This window comes from Euprymna scolopes, chromosome 26, assembly GCF_053919585.1.
Source record: "Euprymna scolopes isolate OS-2025 chromosome 26, ASM5391958v1, whole genome shotgun sequence".
Taxonomy (NCBI): domain Eukaryota; kingdom Metazoa; phylum Mollusca; class Cephalopoda; order Sepiida; family Sepiolidae; genus Euprymna; species Euprymna scolopes.
In genome coordinates, this window is record NC_136507.1 from 6,016,289 (window position 1) to 6,039,508 (window position 23,220).

General features: G+C 32.4%; 1 protein-coding gene across 7 annotated transcripts in view; it reads right to left on the reverse strand.

The window, feature by feature from the left end:
- LOC145247907 (uncharacterized) overlaps positions 1-23,220 on the reverse strand; it is a 151,029-nt gene that overhangs the window by 72,665 nt on the left and 55,144 nt on the right. For 6 of the 7 annotated variants that reach the window (XM_080109535.1, XM_080109534.1, XM_080109532.1 and 3 more), the window contains exons 4-8: positions 20,861-20,883; positions 15,988-16,134; positions 13,841-13,936; positions 12,670-12,731; positions 9,461-9,562 (exon numbers count right to left, since the gene is read on the reverse strand). In XM_080109535.1, the coding sequence (XP_079965661.1) occupies positions 9,461-9,562; positions 12,670-12,731; positions 13,841-13,936; positions 15,988-16,134; positions 20,861-20,883 (430 nt within the window). The remainder of the gene's footprint in view (positions 1-9,460; positions 9,563-12,669; positions 12,732-13,840; positions 13,937-15,987; positions 16,135-20,860; positions 20,884-23,220) is intronic. The other variant, XM_080109536.1, reaches the window with a different exon arrangement.

Consider the following 23,220-nt stretch of genomic DNA (forward strand, 5'->3'; position numbering starts at 1 on the left):
CTTATTCTCTACATAGTAGAACGACTTAATTTACCAACTAAAAGGTACAGGATTAGTGAGTGCAGGGCTAAATTTGAAAATTGTTATTGAATGCTGTTTGTCCAACAAATGTGGAAGATTAATATGTTATGTTTTGCACGAGTCTGAGCAAAAAACATTAAGACTTTACCATTTTCTACAATTATATACAATACATGTGATAGTTTTAAGGTGTTATTAAACCACGAGTGACCGTTTTAAATTATCATTTACTGAGTATATTATTATCTAAATGAGTAAATGCTAAAAATCTTCTGTCATTTATGATAACTATACTACTATCAAAACGGGTTAGTCCAATTTAAATCAATGATACATTACTGTCTTTTGAAATAGAGTATATATAGTAGCAAGAAAAAGCTTATACATTTTAAACTCATTTTCATGATTATTTTTCAAACAGTTTATAATAAATTAATGCGTGCCGTTATAAACACATTCAATTTCATTTTTATGCTTTTTATGCATAAAATATGCTGTCAACAATCTAATTGTAATTCAGTAATTTAAAAACAAAAGATAAATTGCCAAAATATATTCCTACTTCTAAATAGGGCTGAACCCCCCCCCCCAAACACACACAATATAGGTACACCTAATCATAATTTATTTTATAGTTTTTTCTCCCCCACCTCCCTCCATAACAACTGACAAACAAAACAGGTTTAATCTTAGCTAATTATCTTATATACTTCATTTAAAAGCATAGTAGAAAAACAACATTTTTAATTTCAAAATACATTAAACAAAAACATTATATTATAATTAAACACTATTTTTTTTAAGTTCATTTTAAACCCGCATTAAAAAATTGTAAGCATTTAAGTTTAGTTTTTACATTTTCCATAAAAAAATAAACTTTTGGCAATCATCCTAGGCATAGTGGCAGAATGGGACGTCAACATTTTGGGTCGGTGTTAATCTGAAAAATGTAGCTCAACTTATGAAGACTGGTGAGTAGTAATTTGCTTTTAGTTTTCTTAATGGAACAACTGAATGGAATAACTGAATGGAATAACCGAATGGAATAACTGAATGGAATAACCGAAAACATTTTGTTTCAATAACTTTTAAAACAAATTAATTAAAACAAAGTGTTTCGACTTAATATTATTAAGTTTATTTGAATTGAATAAAAATAAAAATTGTCTCAGTTTAGAAGGATTTCTCCTTCACTAACTAATGGCAGAAAAAAATGAAGTGTAGTATCAAAACTTTAATGTTAATTCTATTTTGGAAAGTAATAATAAGAAACAAAAAGAGATGTATTATAACATCGACAAATATTCAAAAAATGAATAAAAATAAACACAGATTTTCATTTTTAAAATAGTCAAAGCAAACGATTTTCCTTCAATTTCAAATGGTTGCCATTGATTGGTTATTTTGAATCACGTGAGACAAATTGTGTGCTTTAGTCGTCACATTCCAGGAGCAATGTTTCTGACAAAGAGGGAATAATTTCTGTTTTCTTGGTCAGAATCTAACACTTATCGTTGGCAAGTTTTTGATCTTGATGTAGTATTTTTTTTAGCTCTTAACATCAAGTGGCTTCATGTCTTTTCTGAAGCGATTTCCATTAAAAAACATCCTAGATTAATGGCAGGCATAAAAAGTACTGTCAAATAATTAATAATGTTTATTCAATTGTAAACTAGTAATCTGAAACAACAAACTAAAAACTGTTATATTTCAAATTCATAAATTATATAAATGTTGATTTTGTTCATCTGTCCGTCACAATTTTTTAAAACATAATAAATAGATTGCAGAATTTGTTTCATGTAAAAATATCAGAAATGGAAAATAATGCAATAATAAAAAATAATAAATTTCCACAATTAAAGCAGATGCCATCACCGGAAATCAAAATGAAAACCTTGGAATATTTGGGTTCATTATAGTTTTAGCATGACGTCACAGATTTATGATTTATATCATGTTTCAAAACATGAATTCAAACATAAGTGATAATACAAAATGAATGAATGGGTAAACATTATCAACAGCGTTTGAAATTATTTTGAATAGTCCAAATCAATTTATTTTATTTTAACTATATGTTGTATGTAGTCCATTCACAATTATATAATCGTTACAGCCTAGCAAAAAAAAAAAAAAAGAGCTCATTTTGTGAAGTCATCTATTTTCAAGTAAATGTATTTTTTTTTCTTGTTAATAATAATTTGTTTTCATTCTCGACCCCATCCCTTCCTCCTCTTTCTCTCTCTTTCCATTTTCTTTTCTTCCTCTTTGTAAAGTGAACTTAAAAGTCACCCGAGTCCGAGACTAGTGCTGAATTTATAACATCGGTGTTCCACTTTTTTCCTACCCGTCTCATCAGTCGTCCCCATTCTCTACATGCTCCCTCCTCCATCTTATGACCGCAACACCAATGTTTTGTGGTCACTTGTTGAGAAAGGTCTGTGTAGTTGTGAGTTGGTCCTTGCATTTGTAAAGATAATGGTTTTGGTAGTCGTGTTACTCTTATGCTGCATGGTGGGATTGACCCCATTGGTTTGTGCCTGATCGGGTCTTGGTTATCCACGTCCATATCTGTGTCAGATGTGTCATCTGTCATCACTATGTCATCATCCATCTTTTCCATGCCCATCATTTCGTGTATGCCGCACAGCGATACGCTGTCCTCCATTCTTGGCCTTTTTTTGGGGGGGGGGGGTTGAGGGGGGGTTGTATGGGCAGATAATCTGGCATATCCCTGAAAGATTGAATCTTCTGGAGAAAATGACAATTACGTAGTGTGATTCTGCCACTGTCATCCAAGCGTATCCGGTGTCTATTACCCATGGTTGCAACAACTTTCCTCGGTTTTGTTCATATTATCTCTCTTGATTCTGCATTTGAACAGATTCACTAACCTGAAACTGTCGGAATGGACGGCTGTGCATATTGCACTGTTCTTTGTTTAGCACGTTTTTTTGCCATCGCCCTTTCTCTTAATTCTTTGGTTTCTGTCTAACGATCGTGAATCTGGTTCTTCTCACAGAGTATAGGGAGGTGATGCCTTATTGTTCCACCACATAACATTTCAGCTGGTGATAATCTGAGGTCCTGGTGGATGTGTTCCTATGCGTCATCATCGCCTGTGCTGTTTGATCGTGGCGTAGGTGGCATGGGTGGCATTCTTTTGGCTGTTTTTATGGCCAGTTCGGCTCGGCCATTACTTTGGGGAAAATGTGTAAATGATATATGTCTCTTTATGTCCCAGGAACGATTTTTACTCTAGTCGGGTTGAATGGTGGCCCTCCATTGAAAGATATCTCTTCTGGTGCCCCACATGTGCAGAACCAACCCCTCAATGCATCGTATACTGCTGCAACCTTCCTTGATAGTAATGAGACAATCTCAATCCAGGCGGTGTATTGGTCCGCATATACCATGTAATTCTTCCCATGCATATCCAGTAGATCTGTGACAGTCTTTTGGAATGGAACTTTCTGCTTTGAGGGTGACATTAATGGTTCTCTCGGTTGAGATGGGGCAATCGAATTGCATTTTTAACATTGCACACTTGCTTTTTGGATACTAGCATCTAGACTGGGCCAAAATAATCATTGTCTAGCATTAGCTAACATCCCCTTCACCCTTTGATGGGCGGAGTGCAGTACGTCAGTACTTCAGCTCTAAGCTGCTTTAATATCAGAACTTTATTCCCTGCTATGGGTACCTCTTCGAAACAATATAGTTGGTCTGCTATTGACCATAATTGCAGGGCTTTTGGTGGCAGTTGATGTTGTGACTTTGGGAACCCGTCTCATATATATATGTCGCTAATGTTTGGCATTCCTCGTCAATGGCTGCAGCTGCCATGATTCTATCTCACATTATAGCTTTAAATTTGTGGTAACACATACACAGCTGTGATTGATGCTTGCATGGCCTCCTCGATCTGCTCAGTAGTATCCAAAGTTGTAGATGGCCTATGTCCCTCCATGGACATAGGCCATCTACAACTTTTGTAGATGCTTTTGTAGCGAGGAGTTCTTTTTACAGGGTGAGGGTGCTAGCCCTATGCCCAACCTTCCCAGAAGGTACATACAGAGCCTAGCCTTCCCAAATGGTCACCCATCTGGTACTGGCCAGGCTCAATGTTGCTTAACTTCGATGATCTGATGAGAACTGGTGTGTCAACGTGATTTTGCTGTACCTGAGTAGTATCGGTGGTCTTTAATCTGCTATGTTTTGACAGTGCTGGGTATTGAAAGGTGCAGTCTAATGCAGCATTAAGTTTTACCAGGAACTGGTGGTCCACTGTAACCAATAAATCTGCAAGACTCCAATTCATATATCAATGCCAGATCTCCTCCCTCTATTAGGGAGGAGCGAGGTCTGCATCCTTGAGAGGCAAAGTCCATCTTAAATGTTTTGACTCTCTTTTTGATTTTCTGAACAATGTTTTTTTTTTATTGACTCTTCGTAAAGTTCATTTAGGGTAGCATCCCAACAGAATCTGCAATTCTCCATGCGGCGCAACAGTCCTCAAAAAGGGGACATGAATTGGCCTATGAAAATGTGTACGATACTTGGTTAATCAGTTCAAACCATGATCTGATGCCAGTGATGTTCTTTGGTGTTGAGAAGTTGAGAATGGCTTCAGTCATTTTTTTAGTTGGCTTTACGCTGCCAGCAGTTATTAAAAAGCTGTCAAATTGTACTTTGTCACCTGCAAATTGAAACTTATCGGGATTGATGATGATTCCATTTCTACCGCAATCGATGATACAGTATACTGTGTGCAAGAAAGAAGATTCCATAGTTTTATCACAGAGAAGGATATCATCAATGCAACGAATCCTTCAAGGTATGTCTAATCATAATGTCATCAAACTGGCAAGTGTACCTGTCACCTGAGGTGTGGAAACCTTGGGACGCTCTAAAGTAGTAATAACAGCCCCATTCTGTTATGAATGTGGTTGCATCTCAGGCCGTTGGGGAGAATGGTAAATTGTGATATTCATTCCATGCATCTAAAACTGTTTTATTTGTTCATGCAGGCACAACAAACACTTGGTTAAATGGGGACGAAGTGTGATGGGTTTCCTTCATCGTTGCAGCATTCGATTTTCGTAGGTCCACCATCCTTCTTGGTGATCTGTCATTCTTGGTGACCACCATCCATAAACACCAAACTGTAGGCATACCTGCTGGTACTGGCTCAATGAGGCCCAATGCAACATCCCTATCTAAATCTTCCTTCACTTTCTTTTTCCATTGATGGGGGATAGGAATGGGTATGTGCACAGTTAATACTTTTGCTCCCCGGGGCAAACGTTATATCCAGTGGTCTCCCTGACATCATTTGTAATGGTTGATGGGGGCAGGTGCTGAATGCACTTGATTTGAAGTGCTCCCATAACCATTGTTCCAAATGTTCCTTATTGTTTTCAATAGGGATAAACGGGTTTTTTATAGGTTTGTTTGGAACCGTTTCTCTTTGCAAACATCAACAGTATCCGCAACAGACTGGATATGGTGTATTCGACGGCAAGTCCCCTTATCTAAGGCGTGCGCGAATTCAACATGGGACTCTGGGATCAAAGATATTTCGACTTTTATGGAGGATGACGGTTCAGGAAGGGGGGGGGGGTCTTTTGAATCTATACCTGCTCCAGGCAAGATTGCTGCTACTTTTTGTTTTTGCTCATAAAACGCTGGTCTTTCTCTTCCTCTGCTACTATTTTTGACTGATGGCATGTTGAATCATTCATTGACTCTGTTGTCAACCTCTCTGGTTTTCAACACACTTTTTGTAATTGTCCAATAATTCCACAATTATGGCATCTGTGTTCCCTTGCCGGACAGTTCTTCCATCCTATTAGCTTGCTGGGGTGTGATGTCCTCCCACACCCTTCACATGGTTTATTTCGAGGTGTTCTGGGTACCTCTCCTTCCCGAGACGTTTTTTTCCTCGGACCTCATCAAGTCAAATGTTGAATGCTTATTTAGACTATTTTGCAAATGAGGAGTCGACGTATCCGTTGTTTCTAGACTAACCAGTCTTAAATTTTTGTTCCACTGTTGTTAAATATTGGCTTCAGCCAACAGCTTGCCTTGGTATTCTGTATTTGCAAGTCCAGCTACGAGTTATCCAACCACTATGTCCACTGAATAGTTTATAGTCTGTCGGCAGCTCCTGTTAGGACATTGGCCAGTAAAAGTACAAAACCTTGCTTGTGACCAAAGCTTTGCTAAAAACTGTGTAGGACCCTTCCCTTCCCACTGTCTAATATTGTGCAATAGACATGCACCTTTTGATGTAGACCTTTCATCATAACGAGTCATATATGCTGTAGGAGCTGTTCTTCTATGGCTATATCGAGAGATTTGGGCCCTACTAGTTCAAACAAACATCTATTTACCTCGTTCAAGCAAGCTGTTCTTTCCATGGAGTCGATTAAAGCACACATTTGTTTGTTGATTGGTTGGTTGGTTGTTTTTGTTTTACAGCATATCAACCCTTTTCAGGTTATTTAATGCCGAATCCAAAGATTTTGAAGAAAAACTTTTTAATAGAATATATTTGTTGTTTTCAAGTCAGATTCTATTTAACTCATAGTTGGGACCCTAACAGGTACTACCACTCCGGGTCAAAGTGGACCTGGGAGCAATGGCAATTAAAGGGTAGCTCCACACTCCTCAAAGCCCGCAAGCTGAGGTCTCACCACTGGATATAGTTTAAGGTCATATCCAGGGCCACATTTGTTTGTACCGTGTTCATGTGTCAATGAATAATGCCCAGTCCCTATCAGTGTAACCATGCTCGATCATAGGTATGTCCGTTTTTTTTTTTTTAGTATGGAGCAAGTTCGACACATTTTCCTTGCTAATGTGACATTCATTGTTTTCTTTCTGTAAATTTATCAACTGACGAACCAGTTGCAAATAATGTTCATCATCATGTTGTCCCGACACCATCACTATTCAAATTTCAGGAAGAAAAATAATCCTGTAAAAATAAATCCTGTAGAAATAGACCCTGTTCGTAGAAATGAAAATGAAGAGTGGATTTAAAAGCCTTTTTATCTGCATTTCTCCACCCCCTTCCCTCTCCTCCCCCTCCTCCTCCTCTCTCTTCGTTTTCTTTTCTTTTTTATAAAGTGGACTGAAAAATCTCCCGAGTCTGAGACTAGCGCTAAATTTATAACACCGGATGACGCACAGCGTTTCACTTTTTTCCTACCCATCTCATTGGCTCTACACTCTTCAAATCATTGCAGACCATCAAATGACAATACTCATCAGTTCAAACAGTCCAGTCTCACTTGCGTCATCAACGTTGATAATCAACAGAAACACACTTGTATTCATTTCGTTTTAAAGAATGATCCACTTTGAACATTTTTTTTTTTTTTATCAATTTCTAATTTTTTTAATTGATGATCAATTATCTAGGAAGACAAACTTTTGGTAGCCATTTACAACTAACTGTCGCTACACGAGGGAGAGAGCGTCAGAAAAAAAATGTGTGTGTGTGTATATATATATATATATATATATATATATATATTTATATATATATATATATATATATATATATATATATATATATATATATATATATATATATTTGTTTTCACATGTGACAGCACAGTCCTTAACAAATTTGTCCACGCAATTCTGAATACCATCGACATGCCACATCAAAAACAAATACCGTTGAATCGTTCAGGGTTTATAAAGGATTTGATGTGGAGGACTGCCATAAACAACACTCCGAGTTTGAGGAAATCTGCTGAAATTAACTCTTTCTTCCTTCCTTCCTTTCTTCCTTCTGTCCTTCCTTCCTTCCCAAGGTGTTCGGCCAGTAGAACAAGTTCTGAAACCTTGTGCATGACTTATCTTTCTGATTGGCAGTTCAAATAAGGGTGGACTGCAATTCTATCACCCAAAAAGTGATTCTCAAAATTGCGATTCAGAAAAGGGGAGGTTGGTTTATCTTTACAAAAGAAAGCTGTGGATGCTGCCAAGCAGTTCAGAAGGTAAAAGTCGACCATCCAAATCTCCCATATGTGTAGACTGGTCCTCTCTCCTGGAAACATGTAAACGGATTCTCCTTCCTGCAAATACGTCCAGGAAAAGCAAAAGTTGCACTGGCATGGTCAAAAATGGCAACACTGCAGCTTCAATCATTGCTGGACAATAACAGAAGCCAACAGAAATGTTTACTTCAATAAATTTGAAATATTCACTTTTCATGTTTGGAAAAATGTTCATAATAGGGGTTCATCCTCTGGAAGTTCAGTCTTTACCTCCCATGAGTGGATTGGAAAAGATGGCTAGAAAAGGAAAGAAATGGCTAGACAAATATTTTTGACATTAGATTTGAAGACGACCGTTTTATAGTCACCAAAGAAGTAATCCCATAGTAATGTGTTTCCCAGATAAGAAGATCCTGGAAAGAAACTCTGTTCATGAAAGTTCCATTTCGTCTTGTACACAAAAGAAGAAATGAATGTTCTTTACTGTGGTGATGACTAGACGAGTTTTTGCTGTGAATGTTTTTTTTTGTTTTTTTTGTACATAGGCATCACCATGTTTTATAGAAGAAACCAGAGATTCGAGCTTAGTCGAGCAGGTACCATGAAAATAGTGACCGAGTAGAGTAAAGAATAACAAAGTTTCTTTGGTAAATCATCATCATCATCATCTTCGTTTAATGTCCATTTTACATGCTGGTATGTGTTGAACAGCTTTTAAAAATTGACTTCTGAACTAACCTATCTCTGAACAGCTCTTTATTTATCCCTCTTTCTTTCAAGTCTATCCTTATCATTTCCTTCCATGTTTTTTGGGGGGCTTTCCTCTGCCAACTGACCATGCTACCTCAACTGTTCTACATCTATTAACACAAGAACTCTCCTCCATCCTTTCAGCATGACCATACCATCATAGTCTCTTCTGCACACATCTCTCTGTACTATTTAGATTTAATTTTCCTAAGAAAGAAAAACGTAATTGTATTATTACTTTATGTCATGTTGCATACAACGTAACTTTATGATTTTAACTCAATTCAGAAATTTGCATTCAATACAAACTTCATTGGTCTTACATATATCCGAACATCTCTATAAGAATGGTCAAACTGTCCGTTAGTCAGCATGTCATACTTCAGTTTTAAATAGCACATTTAGGGCTATCAGTCATTAATGTTAAAACCTGATTGAACTTCTCACCTGTAAATTACTCCATGCATTACTTTAATAGGCTTTGTCCGTCCATCAATCAGTTAGTCACCCTGTCATATTTCACATTAAAGTAACATCTTCATTCGTTGAATCGACAGATTGTAAGAATATCCACTCTGGTTTTCTACTTTTTCATCTCAAAACATCTAAAATTTTTGAGAGAATTTATCTCTAAAAAATTATTAACGTTCAAACCTGATTGAACTCCTCACCTGTAAATGTGGATGATTTTTTGATAAATGAAAGATGATCTTGGTTATTTTGACCATTAATAACAGTAGACTGCCGACATTTTAAATGCCGGAGAACCGGTTCTGCAAAAGACGAAGTCAAAAATATTTATGACAGTTGACAGGTAAGTTAGATGACGTCTGGTATTTCTTCACACGAAACCAAGGGCATTACTTTCTATTCATCATGTTAACATTTGAGCTTTATGAAAAAAAAAGTTTAATTGCACTATTAGTATTCAAAATTATTAGTTGTGTCACATGTATAGTTTAGTGACATTGCAAATGCTGTAACTTTAAATCTTGGATTTTGAATAACTATAGTCTTGAATTTATAGTCAATAAGATTGTATTTTCCCCCAATTTTGCAGTTGAAATATTAAACATTCTTTGGAGAAATTTTTTAGTTCTGATAGGAAAAATATGCAAAATATTCAATTTATTTTTTAATATTTAACTTAATAAATTTAACATTTTACTTAATAAAAATTAAATAGTAATCGTAATGATTAATTTAATATTTAACTTAAAAATATATTTAATATTTACCTTTATAATAAATTTAACATTGAAGTTAATAATAAATTTTATATTTAACTTAATAATAAATTAAATATTTATCATAATAATACGGTAGGACCCCGGGATACGGCATTAAAAATTACTAACAAAATACCGTACAGTATATAATACATATGTATATAATCAAATAACATTATAAATAACATCATAAATCGGAGCAAATACCGTAACCAGGGGCCGGAAAAGCATTGTATACCACATTGTAACCTGAAAAAAATAAAAGTATACTAGGGCCACCGTATCCCGGGGTTTCACTGCGTATTATATATGAGGGAGTTAAAGGAAAAGAATAAGATCAATTCTAAAAAGAAGACTTATCGGGATAATGCAAAGCCCAACAAATTGTATTGGGGCTTCGTTGATTTCTATATAGAAATCAATAAAGAAAGAAAATAATGATATAAAAATATATTTATTTATTTAATAAAGTTAGAGGTGTAGGGTAAATGAAAACTCTTTATACCACGGTATTTTGAAGCCTAATGCTTCTCATCAGAAGAGGCGAGAAGATGCAAGGTAACATAATAGGGATGCTATGTCTAGCGATAGTTACATGATGAGTGAAATAAAATATTGAGGCTATTTGGGAGAACTAAATTCATCTCTATGATATAGGAGGATTATAACTTTTATTAAATAATGAAGGTAGGTGTATAGCATATCTGTCATTGTGGGTTAAATATATGTGTACAATATGTGTGATTAAATTCTTGATGAGAATAAAGGGTAAGTGAATTGAAATATTAAACTAAATGATAAATTCATTCTTTAACTTATTAATAAATTTAATATCTATATTAATAATTAATTTAATATTTAACTGAATAATAAATTTAATTTGGTTTCTACAATTTCAAAAACGCAGCTATTAGCATCGCACATAGCTTTTCTATATTGCATTCTCTGACACATACTCTTATGCTACTGATCCATCTCCCAAATCTTCCGGATCAGCAAGCCTCACTTATTTCTGGCCACAGTTCTAGAGGATTTTGTAAGAGATGTCCATAGCCTAATTAGCCGACCATGTTATATTGGTAGACATTACTCTAAACTGTAGACCCCAAGTTGAAAAGCTATTGCTCAAAATGACAAAGTACTTCAAAAAGGCTAGTTGGGAAGCCATCAGGGATCACATCAAAGATGCCTCATGGAATAACATCTTTTCTCTTCCTATGGAATAGTGCACAAATGTGGCTACTAAATAGTTTGTATGCATGTCTTTTGCGCATACACTATCCTGAATAAAAACAAAAAAATATATTTTGGACCAATCAGAAAACTTTCTGAATTTATTTGAAATGGTCTTTCTGGGATCTTTAATACCCAGATTTTGCTTCAATAAGCCAGTTGAACCCAAATGACCTGAATGTGTGGATTGGTGTCATTGGACACCCCATTTGGGCGCTGATCTATGCAACATTTCTCTCTCTCTACACACACACATACACACACACACACGCGCACACACACACACACACACACACACACAACTCATTGACTTATTATCATCTGGCAATCTATATAAACTTTATTCATTACAATATTTTCAATTTTCCCACTGAAATACCATATTGTTATAAAAACGATGAATTATAATTTATTTAATTGAGCAGAAATTTTTGAATATGATTTTCCTGACCCGTGAAACTCATGGCTCTTCATTTATCAATCCAGACTTCTTCTAATGTCTCAGCTAATGAATCGCCTTGTTTTTACAAGAACTCTAAAAATATTCACAAACATTCTAAGTTTTTCTATTGCTGTAAACCTTCCATTTTAAAAATATTTATAAAATATCTCTTTTGTGAATATATGCTTTCTTTACTCATAATTTTGTCTTGTTTTTCTCACATTTGATTATAAAACCTGAAAACTTTTCACTACAAATATTTCTATGAATTCAACTCATCCCAAAAATACTTCTCCCATTACAAATCACCCTAAAGTAAAACCTCAAAACTGGCGTGAACATATCCCTATAAACTAATGATCACCTTCCTAAAAGTCCTATTGTTAACTCAGGAATACTTCTGTCAAACTTGGGAATTTGGATGAAATTTTAAACGGAACCCTTTATTTACTCTATGAAGGTAGCATGCTCTCATTCTACCAGCCATGACTGGATAGAGGTTCTAAGTAATTCGCAATTTATTTTTTGGTCACCCACACTGAGAATTGAACGTTTAAACTACAGGAGAATATCACTTTTAATATAAAGTATTCCATTCGAAATTCCATCCAAATTCACGAGTTCAACGGAAACATTCTCAAGTATAACAAGATACACCTGAAGAAGGTCGGAGGTTACAGCGACTGAAACATTGTGAAAATAACACTCAAGATGGGAACAGTAGTCCAAAGAATCTAAGTAATACGAATAGTCAATTCTCATCTAAAAAATTCAGAAACGTAATGAAGAAATCAATTATTTTTACATTCTATCAAATAAAGTGTAATTTCAAACCAATATAACATCCAAAATATTGATAATTTTATAAGCAAAAATATTCTCAAAATATCTTAATCAATTATAGAAGAAATAATTAAGCAAAAAAAAAAAAATATGTCCCCTTTTTTAAGTGAAAGAGACAGAAAATTAGAGTTACCTATGTCTTCTTTGTCATCATCTGGGACAGATAAACCACGAGGTTTCAGTGAACCATGGTTTCTAAAAAAAAATATGACATTAAATGTATCAAATTAACAATAGAATAAAGCTGAATCAAATTCAAGCATATTTATGATTCATTAAAATTGTGGAGTCTGCATACGCGCCTGATCCACAAAGTATGGGAATAAAAAATAAAAAAAAAACGTTTAAAAGTGTTTTTGATATAGATGTACATGAGAATACTTTGATAAGTATGTTTTAACTTAAATAGGGATGGTATGATAAAATTGTGGGGTCTGCGTTCGCACCTGGCCTCCATAGAATGGAAATAGGCACAAACTTTAATAAAGACTTTTCATATATGTCTGCATAAGTATACTTTGATAATTATGTTTCAGTTTGAAGAAATATGGTATAATAAAATTATGGGATGTTCGTTCGCGCCAGACCTCCATAGAATGGAAATATGTCACAAAGTTTAACAAGGTTTTTTAATATAGATCCACAGAACATTGTGATAAGTGTTTCAGTGTGAACAGGTAGGGTATAATAAATTATGGGGTTTATCTATTTTATTTTTACTTTCATCATATTTTGCTTTGGTTTTGATACCCCCAAATTCGAAGCTATCTCTTTACAACGACGGGTACTTTTTCTAATATATATATATATATATATATATATATATATATATATATATATATATATATATAGATAGATAGATAGATAGATATTATTGACAATAATATGCAATGAGTGGGTTGGTATGCTTGATCCTCAGTCTGTAATGGCGTCTGCTGTACTTTTTGATGAAAATTAAAGTAAATTTGATGTATATTTCATTTTATATATCTTTTTGGAGACAAAAATAATTTTAAATGAGGCATAATAAAGAATGAGTAGATTTTTTGTGTTAAAATTGAAAATATAAAAACCAAAAAATCTTTTCTTTTTTCTCTATGTTGTTTTGCATAATTGCAAAAGTTGGAATTTGCAGACAATTTGGCATAGAGTTGATTATTGTTTCAGCTTGTTTCTTGGCAAGATTATCCCTTTCATAATAATTCAGGAATAAATAAAACACGTAATAAAAACAAAACCAACCTTTATTCATAAAAAGTATTAAAATAAACAACATAATTTTAAGACATTTTGTTTTAACTCACATGGGTAACTTAAAGCCTTTTCCATGGAATAAATGCCTTGCATGATCGGGTAACACAACACACTTCAGTCTTTGAATTTCTCGCATCAAACTAAACCTAGAATTAAAAGAAAAAAAATGGCAGAATGGATTCAACATTTTTTAAAGATACTTTAGTAGTTTTTGAGATTAGGATTAATAATTTCAAGTATTTGCATTATTTGGACTACTATTCTCATCTGAATTGTTTTTTGATATGTTACACATTTAAAAGAAAATTAGCTTAAAAACTCCCAAAGTTCATATATGTATTGTCTACAACAATTTTCTGAAAGTTTAAGGGTTCAATCCTCACTACAAGTAATAAAGTAAATTTACATAACACTTCTATCCGGTTATTGCTGATAAAATTAGTACAATCTACCCTCTTGGATTAAATGAAGAGTTCAGTTCGAAATTCCATATAAATTCCTGTATCTGACATTGAAATTCCTGCATTTAAAACGATGCACCCCAAAAAGATTGAAAGTTACATGTGAAAATAACAACCAATGAAAATAGTCGTCTGAATAATCCAACAATTCAATAGTTGTTTCTTTCCATTAGCAAAGCTTTTTTTTTCTTTTAAATTATAAAACAGCATTAGATTATAATTGAGTATTTTTTGTCTGTGTATGCATGCATATGCTGGTTTCTTATATGCTTCAACATTATTCTGCGAAATTCCACCACCACATATGTCATATGCACCATGTGTGTCAAAATGTGAATACTTTGAAGACATAAAACAATAAACACTTACAGGTGTTAAAACTATTTCATATAATTTGGATTACTATTCTCATCTTGACTTTTATTTTCACAGTATTATTGTCGATGTAACCTCTGACCTTCTTCAGATGTATTTTGTCAAACTCAGGAATCTTTCTGTCGAACTTGGGAATCTGCATGGAATTTCAAACAGAACCCTTTATTTAATCCATAGGAGTAACATGCCTTCGTTCCATCCACAATGACAGGGTAGGAGTCCTATTGTATTTTGAGTATCATCTGCATTGAAAACTGATCCTTTAACTTCCACATACAACTGAATTTTATCAAGTACTTTATCCTTGCAGACAATTGTACGAATTTTGGAAGCTTTTAACCAATTTTTGTTTTTAGATGTACAATCTTTCTGCTTATCACTGTACAAAACTACTTATTACTACAGATTACCACACACACACACACCCCCACACACCCCCACCACACACACACACACACACACACACACACACACACACACACCCACACACGCACATATATATATAATTTTTTAAACTGTAACTTTATCTATTATTTATAATTAATGGTTCCCATATTGTATTAAATTCTATACTAGGTCTGCTTAGTGGGTGATCAACGCCCAGCGTGTGCATTGCTTCTGTGAGTCATCTTAGTTTCCAAACTGTTCAGCAGATTTATAGCAATTTCAATATGAAGAATCTTTAGGATAACAAATATTTCATGTGTAAAAATGGAATGATGATACAACTACTACTATTATTTCTGTTATTAAATCACTACTACTACTACTACTACTACTACTAAATCACAGTACAATTGATAATAATAAACACTTTAAAAAGTATTTAATATAATTGCACATAATTTAGCATGCAGAATTATAATACAAGAAATATATTGTTTGTATAATTTTTAGATGAGGTTTGATAATTATTTTTGTATTATTTGGATTGTTTGAACTATTCTGATCTTGGTTTTTTCAACAATGTTTCGACCGATGTATCCTCTGACCATCTTCAGGTGCATTCATACTGGATGTTATTGGTGAATGGTGAAAAAGGGCACCAAGTCTATTCCTTTTTTTTTTTTTTTTTACTAGACCTGGATTTATTAAAAAAGAAAAAGACTTGGTACTATTTTTCACCATTCACTAATAACATACACCTGAAGATGGTCAGAGGTTACATCGGCCGAAACGTTGTGGAAAAAACAACCAAGATAGTTCAAACAGTCCAAATAATACAAAAATGAAAAAAGATTATTTAACTGAACAATTTTTATTCAAGGGAGATAACCTCTAATAAATACAGTAACTTATAAGTACTTTATTCGATTGGCATCCATGAAACAAAATAATATCAATTTTCATTGTTTTCTTACCTTTCTTCCATTTCGATCTTTTTTCCACCAAGAACAACATGAAGGGTGTTTGCCCGAATAGGAGGAATGGTAATTTGTTTGTGTTGCAAAAGATTTAAGTGAGTTTTTAAAGATGAACAATTGTTTCTGTCTGATGATCCAGATAATCTGTAGTGGGATAAAAAAAAAAAACAATAGTTTAGTAGTAAAAAACAACATTTACTATAAAGTTATTGTGAAGCGAATGTACAAAAACTAGTTGCATATAATTGTTGTATATAATTGTTGTATATAATTTTTGGATATAATTGTTGTATATAATTGTTGCATATAATTGTTGTATATAATTTTTGGATATAATTGTTGTATATAATTGTTGCATATAATTGTTGTATATAATTGTTGTACATAATTTTTGGATATAATTGTTGCATATAATTGTTGTACATTATTTTTGTTATTTTTGTATATAAATCTTGTGCATAGTTGTATTCCATTTATGTTGTGTATAATTTTTGTGTGTAGTTGTATTATATTTTTGTTGCATATAATTGTTGTACATAATGTTGTATATAATTATTATATTTAAATGTTGTACATAATTTTTGAATATATTTGTTGTAAGTAATTTTTGTATATAATTGTTATATATTATTGTTATACATTATTGTTGTATATAATTGTCATATATTATTGTTATACATTATTGTTGTATATAATTGTTATACATAATTCTTGTTGATAATTGTCGTATATAATTGTTGTATATAATTGTTGTATATAACTGATTTATATAACTTTTATACATAGGATTTTTCTGATAATATTTAATGATCATAAAGTATAAATAAGTTTTTATTTTATAATAAAGAAAAGAATTAGAATGAAATAGTAATGTTACATATTTATCATCATTGGTCAATGTCTGTTTTCCTAAGGCGCTTTTTCTATATACTTTCATAACATACAAAAGTACAATTTAGTTCTGGAATTGAGTTATGTTTGAAAAGAAGTTCTGTTTTAATTGTTCTAATTAATCATAATTTATTATAATCTAAACAAGTAACCCATTTATCTCCTTTAGCTACGCACTTCTCTTGCCATCTTTTTTATTCTATGCTGATTCAATAACCATCTAATACTTCCTAATCTTTTTGTGAACGTTTAGAGAAAGGGTGACTCTCTTTTCTCAGCATAGCCATCTAATTTACATATTTTTAAATGATGAGCCCAAGCCAGCATTCCTTGAAAAATATGATTTGATAGTGCTTTGGAGACCTTTCCTTTTGATTTGTATTCCTGTACTTGAATTTTAATAGCAACATATTTTCACTCTCATTTTGTAGTTTGACAGTGCTCTGGAGGTGTCCTTAACTTTATTTTTTGTCATGGTATTTAAAATTTTGTAAGTAAATGTATGTACTGTGGATTTTCACAGCAACAACATATTTTGATGGGGTTCCATAGAAAAGATATTTTCAGGAGTGCTCTGGAGGCTATAAAGTATTAAGATTTTAAAACATTTTGATTCGAATACATTCAATCATGGTCCCAAATTAATGAGATACTTTCCAATATGTTCACTAGAAAATCATGGAAATAGTGTGTTTGCACAACTAACAATTGCTTACTTAATAAACATAATAGTATTACCAATTAATCTTAAAAATAACTTCTGTGCAAATGTAATGCTTTCAGCATATCCTTTAACCGAATGTGTTGGATCAGAGGATTTGCTTAGAAGCACTACATTTGCCTAGCATAGATTTTATCTTTAGAATGAATTAGTTATCTTGACATGGTTATGTTGAACGTTTATCCTCCTGGACAAAGCACTGTACAAGCATAAATGCTTGAAATCGCAGAAAGGTTGGTCACCAAGGAAAACTTGGAAGTAAAACTACACAGAGTGGAATCTGGAGACAGTACACCTGCTGAACCGTGAGAAGTGGGAAGTGACTTTGTATAATATTAGAAAATTTCTAACTCTTGAACAAGGGAAAGTGATGATAAATGAATTGAAGATAACAATGTTTCGATTATAAATTAATGAACAGCCTCCGAATATAAAATTTATTCATATTATTGTTTCTTTTCCATTGTTTATTTCAAAGAGTTATGTTGCACACTACATTGCTTTTATTTTTTATTCATTTTATATTTATCTCAGATGATATTGGATTCAATTTTAAGTAAATTCTCTCCTACTCCAAATTATTCTCTCCCGCTTTTGTGCTAAAACAAAAACAAAATTTACTTAGCATTTTTTCTTTCTTTTTTTTATTTTATTTTTGGAGAAAATAAAACAGTTTGGATAAGAATAAAAATAATATGGTGTTCAAGGTTTACAACAAAAGTTACCTGGGTTACTCAATTCCCCAAGCAATGCCAACACATAGAAATCTGAGTATATTCATATTTATTTTGGTACTTATTCAGTTTATGACCCAATCTCTAGCAACTTTGCATCGATATCTTCTAGAAAGCTATGTTAGCAGCTGGAAGATGACAAAGCAATCAGCCAATAATTTATCAGAAATCAAATTTCAACGAAAGTGTAAAATTCATTAAATTAAGAAAGAGATTGTGTCATAAACTGGATAAATATTTTTATTTCTAGCAAAAAAAAAAAATAAATACTAGAAAAATATTGCTTCATCGGTATGCAAATATTAATAATTTATCACTGTTATGGGATGCAATGGACAAAAAGAATATCATATTTATTTAAAAAGGTCTTTTTTTTTCAGATAAATAATGTTAGGAATTTAAAACAATAACAACACTGATGTTTTTGATGTCACTAAATAATTAAACACACATTTCATTCTATGAAAAATCTGTCAGGATGTATTATTATAACACAAATTACCTTTGAGAAAAAAATGAGATTCTTTGTTATCCTGAGAAATGTTTTGTGTTCTCATTTTTTTGTAAAAATAGCGATTTTTGTTTGATTAGATTAATTTTGTCAATTTGAAACAGTATATAACTAACTTTTTAATTTAATAAATATAAAATTTTGAATAAAGAGACAAACAATCTTTGAAGCCACATTTTGCCAATTCTCAGAAAATATAAATATACATATGTTTTTTATAAGTAAATATAAACTGTTTTAGATTTTTTAATGGAAGAAATATAATTCTAAGATCAAACCAATTTTTACAAAAAAAAAACGTCTTTACGTTTATCTTTACATTTGAGTTTGAGTATCATGCAAAACCCGTTCCATTGATGATAAATGGTGGCCAAATTTATATGACAAGGTAACTAGACTTTTAGTGTAAATCTACATTTCAAATTCCAAGGAAAAGGGTTAAAAGGAAAGTTAGGGCTAAATAACAGAACACGTTTATATTTTAGACTACCATGGATACTCGGCGTTGCCTGGGCGGACATGAAGTTCGGTTTGGACACTGTTGCTAACTCTATCGTTACTTCCACAGCAATTTCAAAAATAAAAGAACAGATAAAAACACGAAAATGTAATCGCCCCAAAAAAGAAGTATGTGAAAACTTCCCCACCAGATATTTCGGCAGAAAGGATACGAAAATATTCTTCTGATATTGAGCACTTTTTGAGGACTATATACCAGTTTAAGCGAACTTCTTTAATGCTACCTCAGTCTAGAAGTCTGTGAAATAAGAAATATGTTTTATTTTAATTTAATTAACCACCGATAAAAAAAAATGCCAAATAAATAATACAGAGTTTTAAAATCTTTTAACTCTGTTTAAATGTAAAAGAAAAAAATGTAACAAAATGTAAATGATAGAAAGTTTGTTTTTGTTTTTGTTTTAATTAAAGAATCGTCATTCGATTGGAATTTTTGTTTCTTTTAGATAAAAACTTAACCTTCAGTTTACTTGAACTTCTGATACAAAAATCGAAATAAGGAAATTGTTTTTTGTTTTAATATAATTATCCACCGAAACTACAAAACAACTCTGTTTGAAAAAAAAAGAAGACCACCGTTATGAACGTCAAAAATAAAGCTTACGAGTCAACCTCTTAATCCACTGGCCCAAAACGCTGATTGAGAAATAACGTTAGAAATTCTTTTATTTAAACCAATTCAAAAAATAATGCTTGACGCATGCATAGTTATTGAAGTCGTTTAAAAAATACAATTATAACTAACCCTCGTTTCAAAGATTATTTCTATACAAAATAATTGACCATTTTCCTAATTTTCATGTATTATACGTCCGAAGGATCGCTCTTTTAGATTGTACCGGTTTTTGACCCTGTCCGAAGCGGCTGACGAAAGTTTTCAGTAGACATATGCGAAATAATTGATAATTTTTTTCTAATTTTCACATATTATGCACCCAAGGGATTGCTCTTTCAGATGGTACTAGTTTTAACCCTGCCCGATGCGGCGGACGAAAGTTTTTAGTAGATATAAAAACATACCCACTCTCTCTCTCTCTCTCTCTCTCTCTCTCTCTCTCTCTCTCTCTCTCTCTCTCTCTCTCTCTCTCTCTCACGCACATATACACACAAACCGACGTTTGAGATTTATATAATAGATGAGTCACAAATTTTCTCATGAAAATTCTAACTGAAGTGAATATCTGTTTTGATAAAATTCATCAATGAAAGATTGTTTGGTTTAGTTGAATTCGGGGTGTGCAATTTCACTTCATCATAGGATGAGAGGGCTTGTCACATTTAACTAAATAACATTGAAAGGTAATTAGAGAGACATTATGAAGTGAAGATATCAATAACACAAAGAGTTCAAATTATCTGATTGTATTTCAAATGGATCAAGGATTGTGTTTCTTTTATATTTATACATGGTCCAAGGATCCATTCATGAAAAACTTCGAGAGAGGAGGACAAAATATTCAAAGTTTACCAAAAATTGAAATATGAGTGACTTACAATTCTGATTTCTTGTTCAGCCACTACAAAAGAAAGAAAAATGTTTTTAACTCTAATATAAAAACAAATATTCTGATTTCTTGTTCAGCCACTACAAAAGAAAGAAAAATGTTTTTAACTCTAATATAAAAACAAATATTCTGATTTCTTGTTCAGCCACTACAAAAGAAAGAAAAATGTTTTTAACCCTAATATAAAAACAAATATTCTAAAACAGATAATAAAACTGATTGATTTAGTAATCCAAGAACTGAGTTCATATAAACTTACAAAATTGAATTCCATAAAAACAGTGTGTTCAATTGTATAACAGAGCATAGAAATTTCACTTTGGTGCCATTTTTGGATTAAATTAGATATTGGTCTTGAATTCAAGACAAAACGAATTGATAATAAGTGGTTGTTAATTGTAAAACCTTTGAATAAAAGTTCGAATTTATAAACCTTTAAAAGCAAAATAGAAATTTCACTTTGGTGCCATTTTTGGATTAAATTAGATATTGGTCTTGAATTTTATTTTTAGTTCTAAAATAAATTTGTACTTTTCAAAGTACGTTTGAACTTTTGTTCAAAGTTTTATCAATCGCCATATTTTTATTGAAAAATCTTGTCGATTAATATTCAATTATCGACTTTGCTTTCTGATCCTTTAAATTCATGGAATTTAACGAATTACAAAAAAAGATTCAAGACAAAACGAATTGATTTTTTCAAGTGGTTGTTAATTGTAAAACCTTTGAATAAAAGTTCGAATTTATAAACCTTTAAAAGCAAAGTAGTAATTATTTCAAGACGAAAAAGTACAATTTAAGATCAGCAATTAATGTGAAATATGTGAGATTTTTCCAAGATTCTTATTTTACTATTGAACCAATTTTAAAGTTTATATTTATTTCTTTGTTATTTCATTTGTTTAGGTTGTATGGCAGACATGTATTTTGCTCTTCATATTATCGTCTGGAATAGAAGTTGTGTGCAAACAATATTTTTTGATGTTTAAAAAAATGCGAAAATATATTTTAGCAGATGTATATGACACCTTTATCTGAACATTTTTGTTATTAATTTTTTTGTAAGAAATTTCTAATTATTATCTATAAAGCATGAGATTTTCAGATTAAAATTTTTTGGAAATATTGTTCAATTTTTAGTAGGGGATTTAGTTTTCTATGCAAGTTTAATGCAGATGGGCGATCATTTTGCATTAAACGCACATAGCAAAATCAACTTCACTTTAAAACTTGAAAAGATAGATTTTCAACATGTTATTAGTAATCTGAGTATTTTTGTATCCAATTGATTTTATGATAAAATAAAATAAAACTTTTAAAATAATTAACAAGAACACGGAAAGTAAAGGTATAACAATAATATATTAGAAAGAAAAGTTATATACATATTTACATGTCTTCAGATATTCTTCAGTTGGAGATATTCCGGCGGGTGGCGTGTTGCATGTCTTACTGGAGGCAACATAGGCGGTCGTTGCAGAACTCCCCCAGTATTTATATATCTCACTCACTGACCTATGTTAATTAGTGGACGTCTCCACAACACCCCCTCCAAAGATTTGAAGTCGTGTAGATTTCAATATCTTTTTCTCTTGGGGTTCATTATAATTGGTTCTGTAAACTTTCTTTTCCTTCCCGAGCTTCTCGGTTCAGGCATGGTTTATGGTGGTTCGATATCAACGCTTCATATAATATATCAATTGGATCTTCCTTTTCATCAGGTTTGTCATGTTCATTGTCTTTTATATGACGTTTTCTTAATTGATTTTGATGTCTTTTGTGTGTCCCTTTTGGACCTTTTATCATGTAGACCAAGTTGCCGATACGTTTATCTACTGCACCGAACTCCCAATATGAAATACTATTTTTCATACATTTAAAATATACGCGATCACCAGGTTTAAATATTTTACATGATGTGTGCGTAGTTTGATGGAAGATTGCTTGCTTTGGTATTAATTTATCAAATGGTGATTTTATTTTTCTAGCAAACATTAATTCTGCTAGTGATAATTTCGACGGTGTATTTGGGTTCTTAGTTACCCTGTATATTTGCAGGAATTGTTGTAATGCTTTATCCGTCGGGGTCCCTATTGATTTTCTAAGTGCACGCTTTATCGTATCTATGAACCTTTCTGCTAATTCATTTGATTTAGAGTAGAACAGTGGTGTAGTTATATGTTTTACCTGAAAAGTGTCACAAAAGTTTTTGAAATCACTTGATGTAAATTGTGTTCCATTATCTGTGACTATAATGTCTGGCACACCAAACCGTGCAAATATTTCATGCAGAAAACTTATTGTGTTATTTGTCGTTGGGTTCTTGAAACGCTTTACTTCAGACCATCT